Genomic DNA, 17,098 nt, shown 5'->3' with positions numbered 1-17,098 from the left:
GCTTGGAAGAATGTCATTGGGAGAACATCAAAAGCTGTGTTTAAAATCAGCATTATCTATGTTAGCTGACTTCCCTCGGCCAGTGGGGACAGATAATCTATCCGAGAAGCAGGTTAGATCAGCTTGGCAGGATTTGATCTGGCAGGAAACACACTGACTGCCTCTTATGACCTTGTTATCTTTTAGCTGCTTGTAGTCAAGCTGTTTAATAATTTGATGAAGAATATTTTCAGGCACTCAGTGGTATGGAATTCCATACGCCTCATGCCCTCCAAACATGATGCCGTTTGTAGTTCCTACTGCCCCAGCTCTGTTCGCACTTTTCTCACACTGTTTGCGTGCTCTTGCAGCATCTCGGAGAAACATGACATTCTCTGTTGGCAAAGGTATAGAGTGCTGCGTCGCTTCACAAATGCTGTTTGCTTCCCGGGACCCACTACAACCCATTCCTGAAATTCCAGATCCGCATTGTCAATGATAGCCGAGCTTCTGGTTTCAAGCTCTGTGCTGTACAAGCCAGAGGCCAAATGTAGTAACCCAGGAATGCGTGATTGCAGACACTGTCACTTCCCAAGGAACGCTGCCTGCTGCTAAAGGACTGCCCTTTCCACATACCTGTGGGTGCCACTAGCACAGTGACTCTTCCCTGTTAGGTTTGTCCTGTATGGGTGGACAGCACCTCAAGCAGCTGGAAGTTTGGAGTGATCATTTCCTATGTTTACAAAATCGGCACGTGACTCGCTGCTGTTTTCCAGGCTCCCCTGTAGTCCTGGCTAGGAGTATTTCTTGTTCAGACATGTGTCCTCCGAAGAGCCCGTTCGATACTTCGTGTGTTTTCCTTTATACGAGATGAGGTGCTGCACCGTGCTCAGCTTTGCAATGAGAGGACTAGCAGGACACCTCTGTGAAGAGTGTGGCTGCAGCAGTTTCGCAGTTGAGGCGGAGTGTGTTTTGTCAGGGGAGAGCTTAACTGCCAGGTGTCTGTGACTAGCATCTTCTACTGCATTTTTTTTAGGATGTAGTCCCTTTATGGTCTTTACTAAAAGTGCTTTTAAGTATCTTCATCTACAAGTAATTATTTCCTCAGTTGTGGCACAAGTTCTGCTATTGGCATACACGCCATATCAGGGTAGTATTTGATCCCCAAGAGCTGCAGCTGCCAGTGCTGGTGTCTGCAAATAAATGCTGGCATCAGGGAATATTAGGGAATGGTTTGGGTTCAAGGGACCTTTAGAGATCATCTAGGCCAACCCCCCGCCATGGGCAGGGACATCTTCCACCAGACCAGGTTGCTCCAAGCTCCGTCCAACCTGGCCTTGAACCCTTCCAGGAATGGGACATCCACAGCTTCTCTGCTCCAGTGTCTCACCACTCTTATAGTAAAGAATGTCTTCCTCACACCCAATCTAAATTTACTCTCCTTCAGTTTAAAACCATTTTCCCTCGTCCTGTCACTGGGTAAAATGTCTCTCTCCACCTTTCTTATGATCCCACTTTATATATTGATTCTGTCCTTACAGGTTTTTCATTCCTTCCAGTAACTAAACCAAATTCCCTCATATTTTTACTAGCTGTAGCCAAATGTGTAGAAGAGGGGGGATCTTAATTACCCGTACAAACCAGAGAGTCCCAGTAACACTGACCTAGCCTAAATTCTGGGTTGCAGTGCTGTGCCTGATTTCTGATGTGAAAGGAACATTGACAAAACCAGGCTGTGCCTTATCTTCGTTGGTTCCAAATGGTGATTTTGTATTCAGTTCTGTTGTATTCAGGGTTTTTTCCCTTCCTTAACTAGTGCGGTTTGATTGTTTCACTTGTATTATGCTGTTTATGTCAAGATACAAGATCCTGATCTTTTTCATCATACACATGGGGGTTGTATGTGTTTCTGCAAGAGCTGATGTGCCAGCAAAGGCTGCAAGGGAAGTTCATAGGTCTTCAGAGGGCAACTGTGATGTTACTCCATCCTGGTAATAACTATAAGATTGAAATAGCGAGCGTAACACTAACTGCTTTGCTAGAAAGATGCAGACTGCGCAGAATGCCACGTGATTTAGCTACGTGCTTGTTATCCTTATTATGAAGCACAAGTGACGCTGCAACTGCCGTCCCATCAATTCAACGTTTACTTCCCCTCCTCTGTTTGTCCTGCTTAGCCGTTCCTGTTTCAGCTGCTGTCTGCAGCTGTGTGAGGGCGTTCGAGTCCTCTCTCTGTCCCATTTCACTACCGCGTTAAACCTGATCCGGAGAGGAAAGCGTAGACACAGAGAGACCTTGAGGGCTTAAAAGACTTTGCCTGTCCTTGGCCTTAGTGAGCTCCCTCACGGACTTTCCAGCACATTTGCCACGAAACGCAGCGTTCCCGGATTGTCTAGTACCTGCTCCGTGCAGAAATGTCAAGGTGGAATCTGGAACGTCCGTGTCGCTGCCTGAATGGCACCCGTAGGGTGGGAATGGGTCTCTGATGCGTGCAGCATCCATGCAGATGCGCTCTGCCAGGTACGCTCCTGGCAAATGCGAACCTGCAGAAAGAGGTTTAAAATAAATATCAATCGCGTTTTCAATTAACTCCTAATTACCATCAGCAGCTCCTAGGCAGCTGCAGTGACCCTCCACGAGTATTTATAGCTCAGGGCTTTAGCATTAGATTTTTTGTACTCGCTGCCATTCGAGAAGCCTAATCTTACATCCCAGGGCAGGTTGAGAAAAACAACCGTCCAGCAGCTCCTAACTGATGCCAGGGTTATGTTTAGCTGCACACCCACGCCCCACCCCGGGACATTGTTTTGGAGGATGCTGTATAAATTGGGATTAGCAGCATTTTTTGTTTCTTTTAGGGAAGAGTTTCCTGAGTATTATTTCAGTGAAGATCTGCTCCGCATGCACAACGTAGGTGATGCCGAATGTCTTAGTACACACACACGCAACGTGTCGCTCTGCTGCGACCTAAATGAAAGCCTTGCAGGTTTACAACTGAACAGCGTAATCTGTAAGTTTGTCTTTAAAAACCCCACAACTGTGAGCTTTATTTCTTAACTTGTTTTGGTATGATATTGAATGTTGGTTTTTAAAATTCATTTTCATATATTAAATGTTGGGGGGGTTATTCATTTTCTCCTATAGTTTAGCAAAAAAAGCATTATTTTATAAATATGATCTGTCAGAAGATGATTGTGTCTTCTTCAGTGCAAGTGCTAGTTTTCTCAGGATAAACAACCAGATATTGTGCAATTATGAGAAGATGCTGGTTTCTGTACCTTGGTTTTTTGCTTTTAGCATGGAACTGATGCATTCACTAGGAATGCGTTTGGAAGGTGTTCTTAGCCCTAGTTACTTGGGGGCGACAGTGGGTCTGGTGGGACAAAACGCATCATGGCTCCGGTGTATGCCTGCCCTGTGCCTCAGTTTTCCACCAGTGAAGCGATCCTGGTGGTAAACCTGACCTTTTTGGTAGTGCTTTGTGTTGAAGAGAAGAAGAAATTGGGTGTTACTACTTCCACAGATGATTCGTTGCGGTAGGAAAATTCCTCTTCTGAGGAGGTTGTTGGGCGCTGCGCTGGTGACCAAAGGCAGGAGCAGGGCGGGATATGCAGCCCCAGGCAGGTACCCAGCGGGAGCAAGTGGCCCCAGCAGGGACAGGCTCCGAGATGGTGCTGGAGCACTGACCGTTCTCGCCTGTCCCAGAGGCTGTTTCAGCAGAGGCATTTCAGGCAGTGCAAAGTTGCAGAATTTAGAATAACTGGAGTGGTAAAGTTTATATGTGAAATACAGAAGAAATTCATTTTTTCAGTCACAGTAAGTTGTGTGGGTATATCTGGTGCTTCGCTGCATGCTGAATTGTAAGTTATATATAATACAAACTTGATGTTATGTGTTTCTAAATGAAGTCAATTCATTTTTAAAGTAGTTAAGAGTTCTAGAAGGGACTCTGGAGGGTTGAAATGCATCTAAGAACAGAATTGCAAATGTTGCTCTCTTCATTGATAGTAATTTTGAAATAAAATATCTCACCTAAAAGTTTCTTTCAAGTGTTTCAACACTGGGCTTTAGGGAGTGTAGAAAAGAATATGTTGTCCCCACCATTTCAGTTTCACTTTTTCTTATTCATACGCATGCCTTTATTAAAGACCAATATTGTACGTCTGTCTTTTTCTGGTGACGAGAGGGACGTCTGTCTCTGCAGCTTGCTCTGGGTGTCGGGGGCGGTGGAGCTGGTTTCCTGCACTGCAAACCTGCCGATTCCCGAAGGTGAGCGTTCGCTCTTTGCTGCGCTCAGTCTGCAGTTTCAAACAGCTGCCGAGTCGGTGCCATCCTCGCCAATCACAAACCCGACAGGTTATTGTTCGGGGATTGCAGCTGCGTGCGCTCTCACCCTCTACCACATGAATATTCCTAGGTACGCCCCAACACACGCCACGTGCGTCTGTACTCACCGCTCTCCTGACACCAGGACCGGGGGCGTTCTTTTGGGGACTTTTTTAAAGGTGTTTTTCAACAGAGCTCTTTAGCAAAGAAATAGAGTGAAGTCTTTGTTAAAGTCTTGTGAGGAGAACATGACGAGACAGATTGAGATGATAATCAGAACGATAATCTTCGAGGGGTGTGATCTTTTGGGCTAGCTGGGGGCTTTTCTGCTCACTGCTTCCATGGCAGCCTGTTGGGCGGACTGCTAGGAAGCTACTGCTGGCCGATCCGCTTGCCTGACCACTGCTCTGCTTGTTTCCGGTCCCTGTTACCCTGGAACAGTGCTGTCCAGGAGTGTTTTCTAGCAGCAGCTTGTTCCACCTGAAAATCTGTCAGCAGTTCAGCTTTTCAGCAGTGAACAACAAGGATGCACAAGTGACGCGCTGAAATGGGCAAATCGACCTCCAGCCAAATAGGGTATGAGATAAATGATGTTACTTTTTGTTCAGAGGTGTCGTAAACACAGTTTTGGCTTGCGAGCTGATGGGTAGAGAATACTTGGCATGGATTGTTCTGAGAAAACTGGAATTAGCTTTACCGAAACAGACTATCCACGGGCTGCTGAGGGCTCCTGCATAAATGCACGTGGCTCCAAACTGCAGTCAGTACCGACTGCTCTCCCCTCACTCCTCCTGCCCAGGGTTAACACTGCCTTTCTCGAGGCCGCTGTGGACGTGGATTGGGCTGGGCAGAGCAAAGGCACTCCTCGCGCGGAACAGGAGCGTCCACACAGCGAGTTAATGCCAAGTAGCTAACGCATTCGACACTCACACCCTCGCTTGTTTTGCAACACTTCCCTGTGGAGGCAAGCCCTGCATGTTCCTGTCATTTGATGGTTAGCGTTGCATCAGTGACATTCCAGAGTCTGACCACAATGTTAGTAATGGAAAGTGGTTCATCTTCTAATGAAATGGTAGGCCTGATGTTGGGTTTGTTGTTTTTTTTTTTTTTCTGGTTGCATCTTTTGCAACTTTTTCTTTCATGTGTCTGGAGGGAATGTCTTAATTTTTTAAATGTGTGCGATATTCTTCCAGTCTCTGGTACATGCAATGGTGCTCTCTAAGCATAGAAATTCCCTTTATACAGTCTGCTGTATGAAGCACTGATTGTTCAGCCTTTTTTCTTCTGAAGGGCAGGAGAAAACCCAATAGAAATGTTCCTTACATAAATTCGCAAGTTACAGCTTCCGTCTGATATATTTTTTTCCTGATAAGACATTCCAACTTTTGTCTTGCTTTGCTCATACTGCAGCATGTCTAACACTTTTGCTCTATTGTCACATGCCTGGCACACTTCCATGTAGAGCTCGAGTTTCCTGGTGGTTTAAGTAGTCTGAGTATCAGTTTATTTTCAGCAAGCCTTTGGTGTTTACCTTGCTTATTAAGTTGACGTGCCTTTGTGGGTGGAAAGAGTTAAGATGGGAGAGTGTGACCTCCTTTGACTTTGCAGGAAGACTGGCTCCTCTGAGCCTACTGACGAGCCTTCATGGCATCTTTTTAGGTAGTCTTCATCTCCTGCAGGACCTTCTTCAGATCGAGCCCCAACTGCAGGGATGAGGAAACAGCGGTTTGCAATGTCACCCCTGGACTTTGAAGTCTGGATTTCTCATGTTTGTTCGCAATAACGGAGGGAGCAAGAACGCTGCCTCTGTGCGTTCGCCTACCAAACTGTTGGGTTGTGTGGTTTATACTCGAAGACATCCTTTCTGTTCACGTTTCTAGGGACACAGCTCCCATTCCACAGCAGCCTGAACTGATCTGAAGGCAACGGCGATGCCTTACTTCTTGCTTAGAACAGGGGCTGAGTTCCAGCGTTCTTGGGTAATTTTCTAGGTAGGATCTGTAGTCACGTTTTATTTACTAACACAGTAAACAGCAAATTTTATCTAGCTTCAGGTGTCTTCCTGTCTCCTTTACTTACATTTCTGTAACAAGCGTCCCATAACATTTCCATCAAATCATAGTCTCTCTTCATTTTAAGGTCATGCTGGAAATCTGGCATCAGCCAGCGGAGCCCTGTAGTGAAAGGATGAAATGGGAAGAGTATTTCCATTTGGAACAGGGTGTTTTAAAAGACCTGTAGCCTAGTGGGGCAAAATCCTGTAAACCATGCAAGTGCTGTGGGTGTGATGACATTGCAGGAGTTTTTAGAGGATGGTCGCTCAGTGTGGGATTTAGTTCCCCACTCTTATTTTGTAAGGGAACTAACAATTTGCTAATTTGTTCATCTAATTTGTCTTTCACACTCGAGGAAAATCAGAATGGCTTATTGCATTGTCATTTTATTTTGGATTGACCAAAGGCATGTCTACGTACTTCCTACATGAGTGCATGTAAAACAGGGCACACGCAATGGACTTGTCTGCAAATCACCAGCAAGTTGCTTGGCCCGGGCAGAAGCAAGTAAATTTGTAATTGCAATCTGGAGCAACGTGTTCGAGGCCACCTTCCTCAGATCAGCTTGGGTATTGCAACACCAGCAAGCAATCAACGTGTAACGCGCTCGAACGCAAAGCCTCGTTTGGCCGGGTTGGCAGATGGAACTATCGCACGCCTCCGGCGAAAGCAGGCGCCCTTTGAACTGCTCGGCTGCAGCTGTAGCTTGCACATCTTGTTTTCCCTCTTAAAAATCAAATTAAAGCGTAACCTGCAGCCTTGCGGGAAGTTTCAAGGAAAATGAAGCTGTTGCTACCCTTGCTAGCAGAGATAACTGTCTCTAATCAAGCTGAACAGTCCGGGCCCAAATTCCCTCTCCAAGTTTAGGCAAATTCATTGGAGGAAATCGCCAGGGCTTATTAAGTACAAAGACATTACCCCTGACTCAGGAGCACAGATTGCTAGAGTCTGGGGAGCTTTGCCAGGGAGGTATTGCTGTGTGCTTCCCCTCTTCTTTCGCTCCTCCGACAGCATTTACTGCGGATCCATCCCCAGGGCAGGACTCTGGACAGCTGAGGTGGTCCTGCCTCTCTGGGTCTGAAGTCCAACCTGAACTCAGAGCACCAGTGGGCACCCTGACCCACTCTTAGCATTGCCCGTGACGGGCTCAGCAGTGTGTTTCCTGGAAAACAGTGTATGGGCTCATTCCCCCTTTAGACTTGTCCTTGGACCTTCCCCCACCACCAATGCTAGCAGTGCCCCAGACTCCTTCTGCCTCGTAAAATACAGCTGTTGGATATGATGGTGTCCTTCACCTCCTCCTCCTTTCATCGTTTCCCGTGTCCTGCTGGCAGGAACACTTGGCATTTGATTTACCCTCATAACACTCTTGGAGTGTTTTTCTTGGACCCCCGGAGACAGGATTTTCCCCAGCCTGGGTGAGTTGCTGTTATTTCTGTAGAGTCAGCAGGACAACAGACCCTTTGGGGAGCCAGGACCGTGTCTGTCTAGTGGCTCGAGCTTACCGAGGCTCAATCCTGAATGCTTAACGTTGCCCTTTGATTTCCGGGACTGGTGTCTGACTGATGGCACAAAAGGAAAGAAACTGATGAAGTTTATGTTGCAACATGCACTCACTTGGGGCCGGGTTGGAGAAACGGGAGCTGGGTAGAGGATGTTGTTGGCCCTGGAAGCGGTGAGCAGACTGTCCTATTGTGACTGTCCTAGAAATGACAATGACAATTCCGCTAATGCTTTTATAGTGTGTAAACTATCCATGCTTAATATAACTCACCATATAGCAATTGATGTCTCCGCACTCTGGTTTTCTTGTTTTTAAAAGTTGGCTTAAAAATCCTCAGTCCCTCTCAGCAGAGTAGTTGAAAACTGAGCTAAGGCGTATTAGTCACATTTTTATCAAGAGATGAAAGTCAGAGAGATATAAAGTACTACCAGCTTTTAATTAAACCTGAATAAGAAAAAACAGTTGGCAGTTGCAAAGTTCATTATGATGCGTTACCAAAAATAGATACCTTTATGAGAATGCTGGTTTATTACAACAGTGGGCACTAATTAGCTGTAAACACGATTGCTGAGAGAGCCAGATCGAAAATGTGTAACTAATCCTCCTAACAGAATTCACCTGGCTGGATTGGAAGAGTAGAAACTCTTCAGGCTCTTAAAACGAGGTCTCTCAGACTACCAAAATAGGTGGATGTACTTCTGTTACTTCAGACAACGTCTGAATTTAAGGAACAATGACTTAGTGTTTTCTGCATCTGGTTTCAATTTGCAAGGAAAACTCAGTGTCACAAAAATGTGGCCTGACTTAGCTGAAATATGTATGACCCAGCGTTTTTATTTCTGCTTTCTGCAAAATAGTCAGACTTGCAAGTTAGGTCCTCCAAACTTTTATACATTTAATTTGGTAAAATGTCCCTTTGGCCTTAATAAAAACATCTTCCAGTCTGAGTTTACAGGTATAGATCTACAGTTTAGAGCATCTTACTGACCAGCTCGGGACGTGCGTGTGTCTTGTGTAATCTTTGCAAAGTTTTCCGTAATTGAAAAAAGTTATTTTTCTCTCTCCTCCTGTAATCTAGAACATCAAGCAATAACAACAAATCTGTGGGTGGTTTACCTGATTTATGCTAATTTGCTGTTGACATGTTTGAGGTATCGCTTGCATCATCCTAGTCTTGCGTATTTATTATTAAAAATATTAGCTGCTCGTGAAAAGGGAGTATTTTAAATAATTATTCGTTGGTGCTGTGATAACCTCTTGAAACCAGGGCCCCTCTCTGGTAGGCTGTGTACAAAATCATTGCAATGAAGCGCAACCTGGCGTGTTTAAGATAAGCTTGCAGCCAGAGGATGATCTGAATCCAGGAAGATTAATATGTCCCACCTACAAGGAGTGGGTCTCAATGAATGGAATTTCAACCATTAAACATGAGGCATCTAAATGCCTTCCAAAGCCAGCAGAAGAAAGAAGTAAACCCTGCCTGTGATTTAGCTCCCATTATTCAGAGACCTGAGGCCTTCAGGGAGCTCAAGCACCAGTACTCAAGCTCAAGCTCCTAGTTTCAAACTTGGACGCTTCGACAGTCTCCTAAATTTTTGGGTCAGTACCTAAGTAAACGCAGGCTGTGAAGTGGTGAGTGAAGCGGAGACTCCTTAGCAAAGTCAGAAGGTGCTGTGTGAGGTGAACACTCTTCCAGAAGAGGCCACTGACGCCTAACTCGGTGCGCAGAGCTTTAAAAGTAAAACCACAGGCACAAGCCCCACGTTTTAAAACTTTACCTGGCTTCCTCGGCATCTACATACTGAGCCAAAACCAGCAGCATCCTTTGTAAACAATCCCCTGTTCTAGATCTTGCTAGTGCTGCTGTGCTCCAACTTCGCCGATTGACGTGATGCTCTGGCACACGGGAACTACACGCCAAGTTCATGAGTTGAAACCAAGTACAACACAAAAATGTGCGTTTCCAGCTGTTTTCGGCAGGAAAGATTAATGCTGCAGTATGTCACAATTTGCAGATACGTGAATTTAAGGAAATTCTGAATCTCTTGGGTTTTATTGGCATTACTCATAGGAAAAAATTAAGTATGGTATTTAAATAAAACAGCCCGTGCCAAAGCTGGCACCTACTAGTATTAGCAGTATTGTTTAGCCTTGCTGTCTCAGTGGGATTCCGCCCATTGCTTTGTATGTAAGCTTCATCAAAAACCCCCACCTTTTTCCTCAAAAATCCGTGTTTTCTTCAAAATGCTATTGCGTTTATGGTAGCATAATCCTTATATGTGAGCAATCGAGGAATGATATGTGACAGGTTTTCTTTTCTGAAAGCTGGTAACTGATGCAAGCTGATGTCTAGACCACTGCGGTTTCGGTATTTACAGTTCAGTTGTGCCCACTTTTTCCTTCTGATGAGCATTTACTTTTGTCACTGGTATGTGGTAAAGGTGTGTTAATATTCTTGTAGATTAAAGCCTTAAAATTATTATTAGCATTGGACATTTGAGCTCCCTTTTCCCTTCACCCACACCCTGTTGATTGAATGAGCCTGTAGTAGCAGAAACAGAAACACCCTGGATGCTTGCCTGAGTATTGCCTCAGTATTTGCAGGAGTACCTGGGTCAGAAACACTCCGAACGCTTGGAAAACTCTTGGCAGGTTGGAAGGGAGAGAAGGGCAAGCTCTGTTAGGAAAGAAAAATATGCAAACAAACGCAGCATACGGAGAGGTGCTGTGGCGGAACCGATGCCAAGAGTATCTCAAGCAGAGATGTGCTGGCTGACATGGCAGCGTGCTCAGTCTCGTCGGGGTGTGAGAGACCGTGATTGCTCCAAGAGTGGTGTCTGCTCTTATCACCCGGAAGGTGATAGCATTACACAGGCATGTAGGACTGACCATAAGTGAGGAAACACTGCTCCTTAACAGCTGTGGAAGACTGACTACCAGGGATGAAAAGATCAGCTCATAGCATGCGATAGCAGCAAGGGGAACCAAGGGCGAGGCTTTGTAGGAGGCACATCACGAAGCAGCTCAATAAATCATGAAGTGTCTAAAGCCTCCCTGTTCACTTGCGTTTCTTGCTGCCCCTTTGGCAGTCACAGCCAACACAGGCCACGGAAGGACTTCATCCTCCCCAACCCCCGTGTTGCTGCGCTGCAAACTCGCTTGTGCAGCTAGAGAGAAAAATGTTCTGTTTGGCTTGGGACCCCTGGAGGGCTACACCCCGGGGCCCTGCTGCAAAACCAGTGCAGAACTACCCCGAAGGAACAGAAAGGTATGGCAGGCGTTACATTTGCTCTTATTACCAGATAAGATTAAAGATAAACAAATGCATTCAGCTAAAAGCCTAGATTAATACCAGAGCAAAGTTAGGACAAGATAGAACAACATGTGCACGTTTATTAAGGTTATACTTAGCAATATATATCCTCGGCTGCTCTTGTGTCTCAGCTTCTGACGACTAATTAGTGTCTGCATGGAACCCTGGGCTGGTGTGCCCCTGGGTGCGCAGAGTTGCTTACACCTCACTTTCTTCTTCTGGTAAAGGTGGGGACCTGCATCTTCTCTAGCTCAAGGTGGAGTTCTTCCTGTCTGTCTGCCCCTCGTTCCCCGGCATTGGGCCCTCAGGTGTTTCCGGGGAGGTCTCCCTATTTCATTCTTAAGGTTCCTTCAGAGACGTTTCTCTTGTCCATCTCAAATACCATTTTCTTGGCTTTTATTTTTCGCTAATTACAATCTCGTTAAAAGACAGCAGCATGGCTTTACAAGTGGTGCATTATAATCAATAGTACAAGTTCCTTTTAAAGCATTTGCTGTGTATACAGAGCAAGCCCCTTTACGGTATTCAAACACAAACTGGTCTTGAGGGTAGGACTGCCAAGTCTGCAAAAGCTCCTGTGTTAGATTTTGGGGACTCATCTGCATGTTCCTGGGTCTTGGTGAGCTTGATCAGGGGATACCAATGGCTTTGCATCCATGCAGGTCAGCTTGCTTTCTGTCCCAGCCCTTCTAGCACTGGCAATAAACAGCCACACAGCCACACAAAGAGTGGTTACCATTTAAAAGTCCACATTTTCTAACAGAGACTATAGTACAGTCATTTTTTGCAGTATCTTGTTCAGGGCGTGGTACAGAAATGTGTGGTGGCATCTTAGATATCACTGTGAGATAATGCTTGGCAAATGCTGGGGCTTATTTGCTTAATTTAATATCGACTATCTATATTAAATGAAAATGGTCTTGTTTCCTATTATAGTTCGTCAACAATCAGATAACGATAATGAAGCCATCGAACAAATCGATGAAGATATAGCCGTGACTCAGAGTCAGATGAACTTTATTTGTCCCATTACACAGGTATGCTATCACTGCTCCTGTAAGCGACTGGGAAATAGCCATTTCGTATTCTTCAGGGGGTTGTTCATAGCAAATCTGCGATACTCGTTAAAAATCAGGCAGTATCAATTACAAGCGTTACCAGAGAAGAGCGGCGTTGCTTGTGAAAAAACCCCACGTAAGCAGGATCGCAGCTGACCATGCCGGACGTAACCGCTCATTTGAGTGGAGCGCCGCGCTGAATGGCAAACACACGTCCTGCTGGTTTACATAAAATCACGCAAGAAGCGCTTTGATGGGCATTGTCGGTTCCTTTAAATCAGACCTTGCTGATTACAGGTAGAAATGAAGAGGCCGGTTCGAAACAAAGTCTGTGGACATATTTATGAAGAAGATGCCATTCTAGAAATTATCCAGGGTCGAAAGCAGCAAAAGAAAAAAGTCCGGTAAGCTAACAAGAGTGTGTGGAAAAGCTATTTGCTTTGCTGTGTAAGTGGAACTTTACTCCGCTTGTTCTAGGAAATGTGTTTGGATTGGCAGGGCTGCGGGAAGCAATAGCTCAGGGTCTGCCCCAGTCGCAGGCTCCTCGTTAGCCCAGACACGTGAAGGAGCTGTTCTTTCTAGTGAAAACAACGTGTACGGAAATACTCAGGAAGTGTGGGGGAAGTTACAGCCACTCGTGCTACCTGCACAGCAGAATAAAAGAGAATTCCTATAGCCAGGAACAACAAAGAGAAACTTCGGCTTCCTAAAATTTAGTCAGTTCTTTTGTTCCCACTGCCCTGAGGTCAGTGAAGAAAAATGTTTCCTCCCTGCACCCTCTATTCCAACAGAACGGAGAAATGTTGAAACACTTAAAGGAGCATTAAAGAAATATTAAAACATAACTTTTTAGGTAGTGCAGAGTTTCAGAATGATCAGATAGATAGAGCTCCGAGAATGATCAGACAGGGTTGGGCAGTTCCCTCTACAATGCAATTAAATAATTAAAAGACCAGCTTTATATCATCAAAGCAGCCTGCCACTTTTCACCCAGGACCGTTGAGTTTTTAAACGTGGAATTCTCCCAGGTAAGATTCAAATTTAGGATGGTTTTGATTTAAAAAAAAAAAAAAGAGAGAAGGGCCTCAAGCACTCTTTAGAGCAAGTTTAGAGGACATACCGTTTCCTCGTCAACTGCACATTTCTTTTTACACCGTACACACTGGAGCCTCGCTCTTTGGGGCTGATGGCCTCATGGACACTTTCCAGTTGTGGACTTGTTAAGAAATGTGCCGTTTGCACGTGCTCAGGAAGGTCTGCCAGAGACTAGCAAACTGGTTTCCGCAGAGATAATACCACGGGCATCTTACCTCCTCCGACTGCTGCTCTTGCGTTTCTGTTACGTACTCCGCCGTGGGGATACAGAGGTGGAGCGGGACTTTTAATTCCACGCTCCCTCCTGGCTACGGGAGAAATCCAGCTGTGAAATCGAGCATCAGTTGGGATGTCCAGCCACCACCTTAGTGTCAGGACAGCCTGACGAACAAGACAGAAGTACCTTGCCTGTGTTATGAGGTCTAGGGAGAAAAAGTGGAGTGCATGCACTATACTGGAAATAACAACAAAGCCAGCACCGTGGATGGGCAGACACTTGTCTGGAGAAAGGAACGGGAGCTGGGAAATAGCTCACAAGTTGGAGTGAAGCAAGCGTGTGTTCTGGAGGATAGAGACGTGCTCAACAGCCCAAAATCATGGCAAAAATACCTTCTGCAATACAGGACTGAAGTTAGGATATTCATATCTAAATTATTTCTAAATAATCCCTTCAGGAAAATGTCATGGTAGTAAGACTGTTGTGTGGATCAAAAGTTTCAGGTTTTTGCTGAAAATCTAATAGGCTGATGTGATTGAATTGTTCTTTAGCCTCTTAAGAAATGAAAGACTTGAAGAAAATATAGAGTAAAAAAATAATCGTCACGTAAGCTGTACCACGTTTAGCTTTAAAAGACACCTTGTACCCAAACTGAAGTTATTTGTGCGGTCTGAATCCTGGCAGTTCTTAGTTTTGAGCTCTTGGCTTGCAGCCTTCCCTTTCCACAGCAGTTCACCCAGCGTGCTCGGAAGGCACGGGCACCGCCGTCGCTCGGCCGCTCTGTAACTCGGCTGAGAAAGACTGCTCGGTGCTCTCTGCCCGGTCCCACCGACCTGCCGTAATGAAAACGCGGGCACATCTGAGAAGCCGTGGCGTGCTGTGGTGGCAAGACAGGCCAGCTGATGCAGCGAGCTCCGCTCCGGGGCACCCTGCTCCCGTGGCATTGCTGCTCAGCCGCGCTGCCGCCAGCGCCGCTCAAGTGGGAGCAGGTGTCTGGGTAGGGCAGAGCTGTGGGTAGGGGAATCCTCTCTGCCCTGGCTCTGAAATCGGAGCTGCTGCTCGCTCTGGAGTTACAGAGGTGGCTGTTTCCAGTTCGAATCCTCGGGATCCCGTCGGCGCCCTTGGCGGCCCGCTGGCTGGACGTCAGCTCTCCAGCTGACGTGTGCCCAGCCACCAGTCCTGTGCCGGTAGACTCACCAGAGACTCCTTTGGGCAACTCTTACGTGTCTCGGGTTGCTCACTATTTCCCACTGCCTGCAAGGACGTACTAACGCTTCACGCTTACAGGAAACAGGGGAAGCTTTCTCAGCACTCGTTATTCATTAATCTGGCAAGCTATTGCTCTAATAAGGTGATAAGTGGGAAAGCTGAGGCACAGAGCAATTAAGTGACTTATCCATGACAAACACAGTAAGCTGTGGACAAATCTGGAGCAAAAGCTTTGAGAACTGAGCGTAAATAAGTTCAATGCCTCAGACAAAAGTTACTCCTAGCAGAGGAAAAGTTCGGGAAAAGTGTTATTTCTGACCACAGGTACTATCTGTGCATGTTGGGGCCACTGCCAAAGGCAAATGACCCTTGTTCCCCGAATATCTTTCACCCTGCTGTCTTTATCTGGCTGTTTCAAGGAGTCGTAAGACATTTTGTATTTGACTGTCATTTAGAGGCTGTTAATGTGACCCAATCTCTTCTTTCTGTACTTTCTCGGTTCAGAAAAGGCCAGGTCAATTTTTACAGCAGCCAGCCAGTCCGCTGAGTCACCTGTCAGCCTTCACAAGTCTCATTCTTTTATCTGTTTCTTAGAAATTCATTTCCCTATTTATCTGTCAGTGAAGATTCTGCTTTTCCTCTGCAGATTAGTTAGTTAGGAGGTGATTACCTGCAGTCTGTAGAGGACTTCAGAGAGAGAAAGCCACATAGAAAGATGTCGCGACCATGCTAGTATCGTCACTGATGCAGGCAGCTTGTGTACGAGACGCAAGAGAGGCATCTCCGGGGGAGAGGCTCCGTCTCTTGCTGTGTTCCTTCCTTCAGCTGTTGATTCCCAGCAGATGAGATAAATGGATGTATTTTTCCCCACAGAGAGATGGAGAAGGGGAAAAGAGATAATGAGGAACTGACAGAGAGAGTGAATCCCAGATAAATACAATAATCTAGCAGATGTTAGGGAAGAGCCTGTATCTGACAACTACAATTCTTGCAGTGTAATGGAGTCTCTCTTTTCTTTTTAACAGCTGCCCCAAAATTGGCTGTAGCCATGCTGATGTGAAAGAATCAGATCTTGTGCCAGATGAAGCACTTAAAAGAGCGATTGACAGTCAGAATAAACAAAGCTGGTCAACGCTGGAGAAGTCAGCTCCTGCCACAAAGAAAAATTGTTACGAGAGTTCTTGTGAGATAAGCTGCTGATTGTAAGTAGGTTGTGTAAGCGATTGTTATTTAAAGTGGTTCGTTTATAGGCAAAGTTGAAGGTCTCAGCTGTAACTGAAAGCGATTTTTAAACTGCTGAATATGAGGATTTCCAGTTTAACTTGTTTGGTTTTCTTAACCTTCCTGAAATTCTCACAGCTTGCATTTGCTAAATAAAACGTGTTTTGCAGCATTTAACCTACCTTGTCAGTGTGCTAATTTTTTCAGCATGGTAGAGATGCAGATCCTGTCGGCACAGAACAGCGAGGGCTCTGCTCAGTGTGGCAGAGGGTTCTGTTCCTGTTCCCGGAACAGGGCACTGACCAAGGATCCCCCTGCTCGGGAGTTCATCTGTGATGATACGAGCCTCAGGAAGCCTTAACAGAGCTGCGCTTCTGGAGCGTGTGCGTGGACCCACGGAAGTACCACTCAGCTTTGAGGAGCCTGGCCTTATTCTTACAATTTGTTAACACTCTGCCCTAACTTAGGCTTTTCTTTGGAGATGCAGAAGCTTTGACCTCAGGCTTTTTTTGTTCAGAAGTCCCAGAGGGCTTTACCTTAATGCTGTACGTTAGGAGACTGCAATGGTTTACAAACGTATTCCTGTAGCTGATTTGTAGATAATACAAATATATTGTGACCTTATGCCTTGAACTGGAAAGCAGCAGAGGCTTCGGATATCTGTGCGTTTGGGGACAGATCCAGAAAGGACTTTGTGGCACCCCGTATTTATTACCAAAATTGATCTGAACACATCTAGCAGATAAGGCACTACACACAGGACCTGGAAAAAGCCTTAGAAAAGAAGGAGCTTAGTAGAAGGAGCTGCCTCAGTGGTCAGACGGCAGTTATCTCTCGGTGTACGTGAAGCAGAAAATACGGGTTTCTTTGAGCTTTGGGGTCCTGGCGGGTTAGGTGGTCTTCTCCTTGGTCGTTTTTCTGAATTGACAATCGGACGTGAGTGTAAAACGTAGCAAGGGTACCTAATGCTGAGCTTTCCACGCTGGGCTCCTGTTGGTGCAGACCATTCCAAACCCCAACTCCTAACTGGCATGGTTCTCTTGTAACTGAAGAGTGTTAATCTGCAAGCTGATGTCATAGCGAAAAAAGGGAACTGAACCACTGTTATTTGCACTGAGCTTT

General features: G+C 45.8%; 1 protein-coding gene across 1 annotated transcript; it reads left to right on the top strand.

Annotated features, from left to right (window-relative positions):
* Positions 1-3,372: 3,372 nt before the first annotated feature.
* On the top strand, positions 3,373-15,938 carry NSMCE2 (non-SMC element 2, MMS21 homolog (S. cerevisiae); the record flags this gene model as incomplete). Its single annotated transcript, XM_010140510.1, has 5 exons — positions 3,373-3,515; positions 4,184-4,248; positions 12,113-12,213; positions 12,532-12,638; positions 15,781-15,938. Coding segments are annotated over exons 1-5 (574 nt in total), but the record flags the coding sequence as incomplete, so codon positions are not given.
* Positions 15,939-17,098: the final 1,160 nt, after the last annotated feature.

This window comes from Buceros rhinoceros, unplaced genomic scaffold (assembly GCF_000710305.1).
Source record: "Buceros rhinoceros silvestris isolate BGI_N320 unplaced genomic scaffold, ASM71030v1 scaffold2687, whole genome shotgun sequence".
Lineage (NCBI taxonomy): Eukaryota > Metazoa > Chordata > Aves > Bucerotiformes > Bucerotidae > Buceros > Buceros rhinoceros.
Note: the sequence above shows the minus strand (reverse complement) of the source record. Positions and strands in the feature narration are given on the sequence as shown.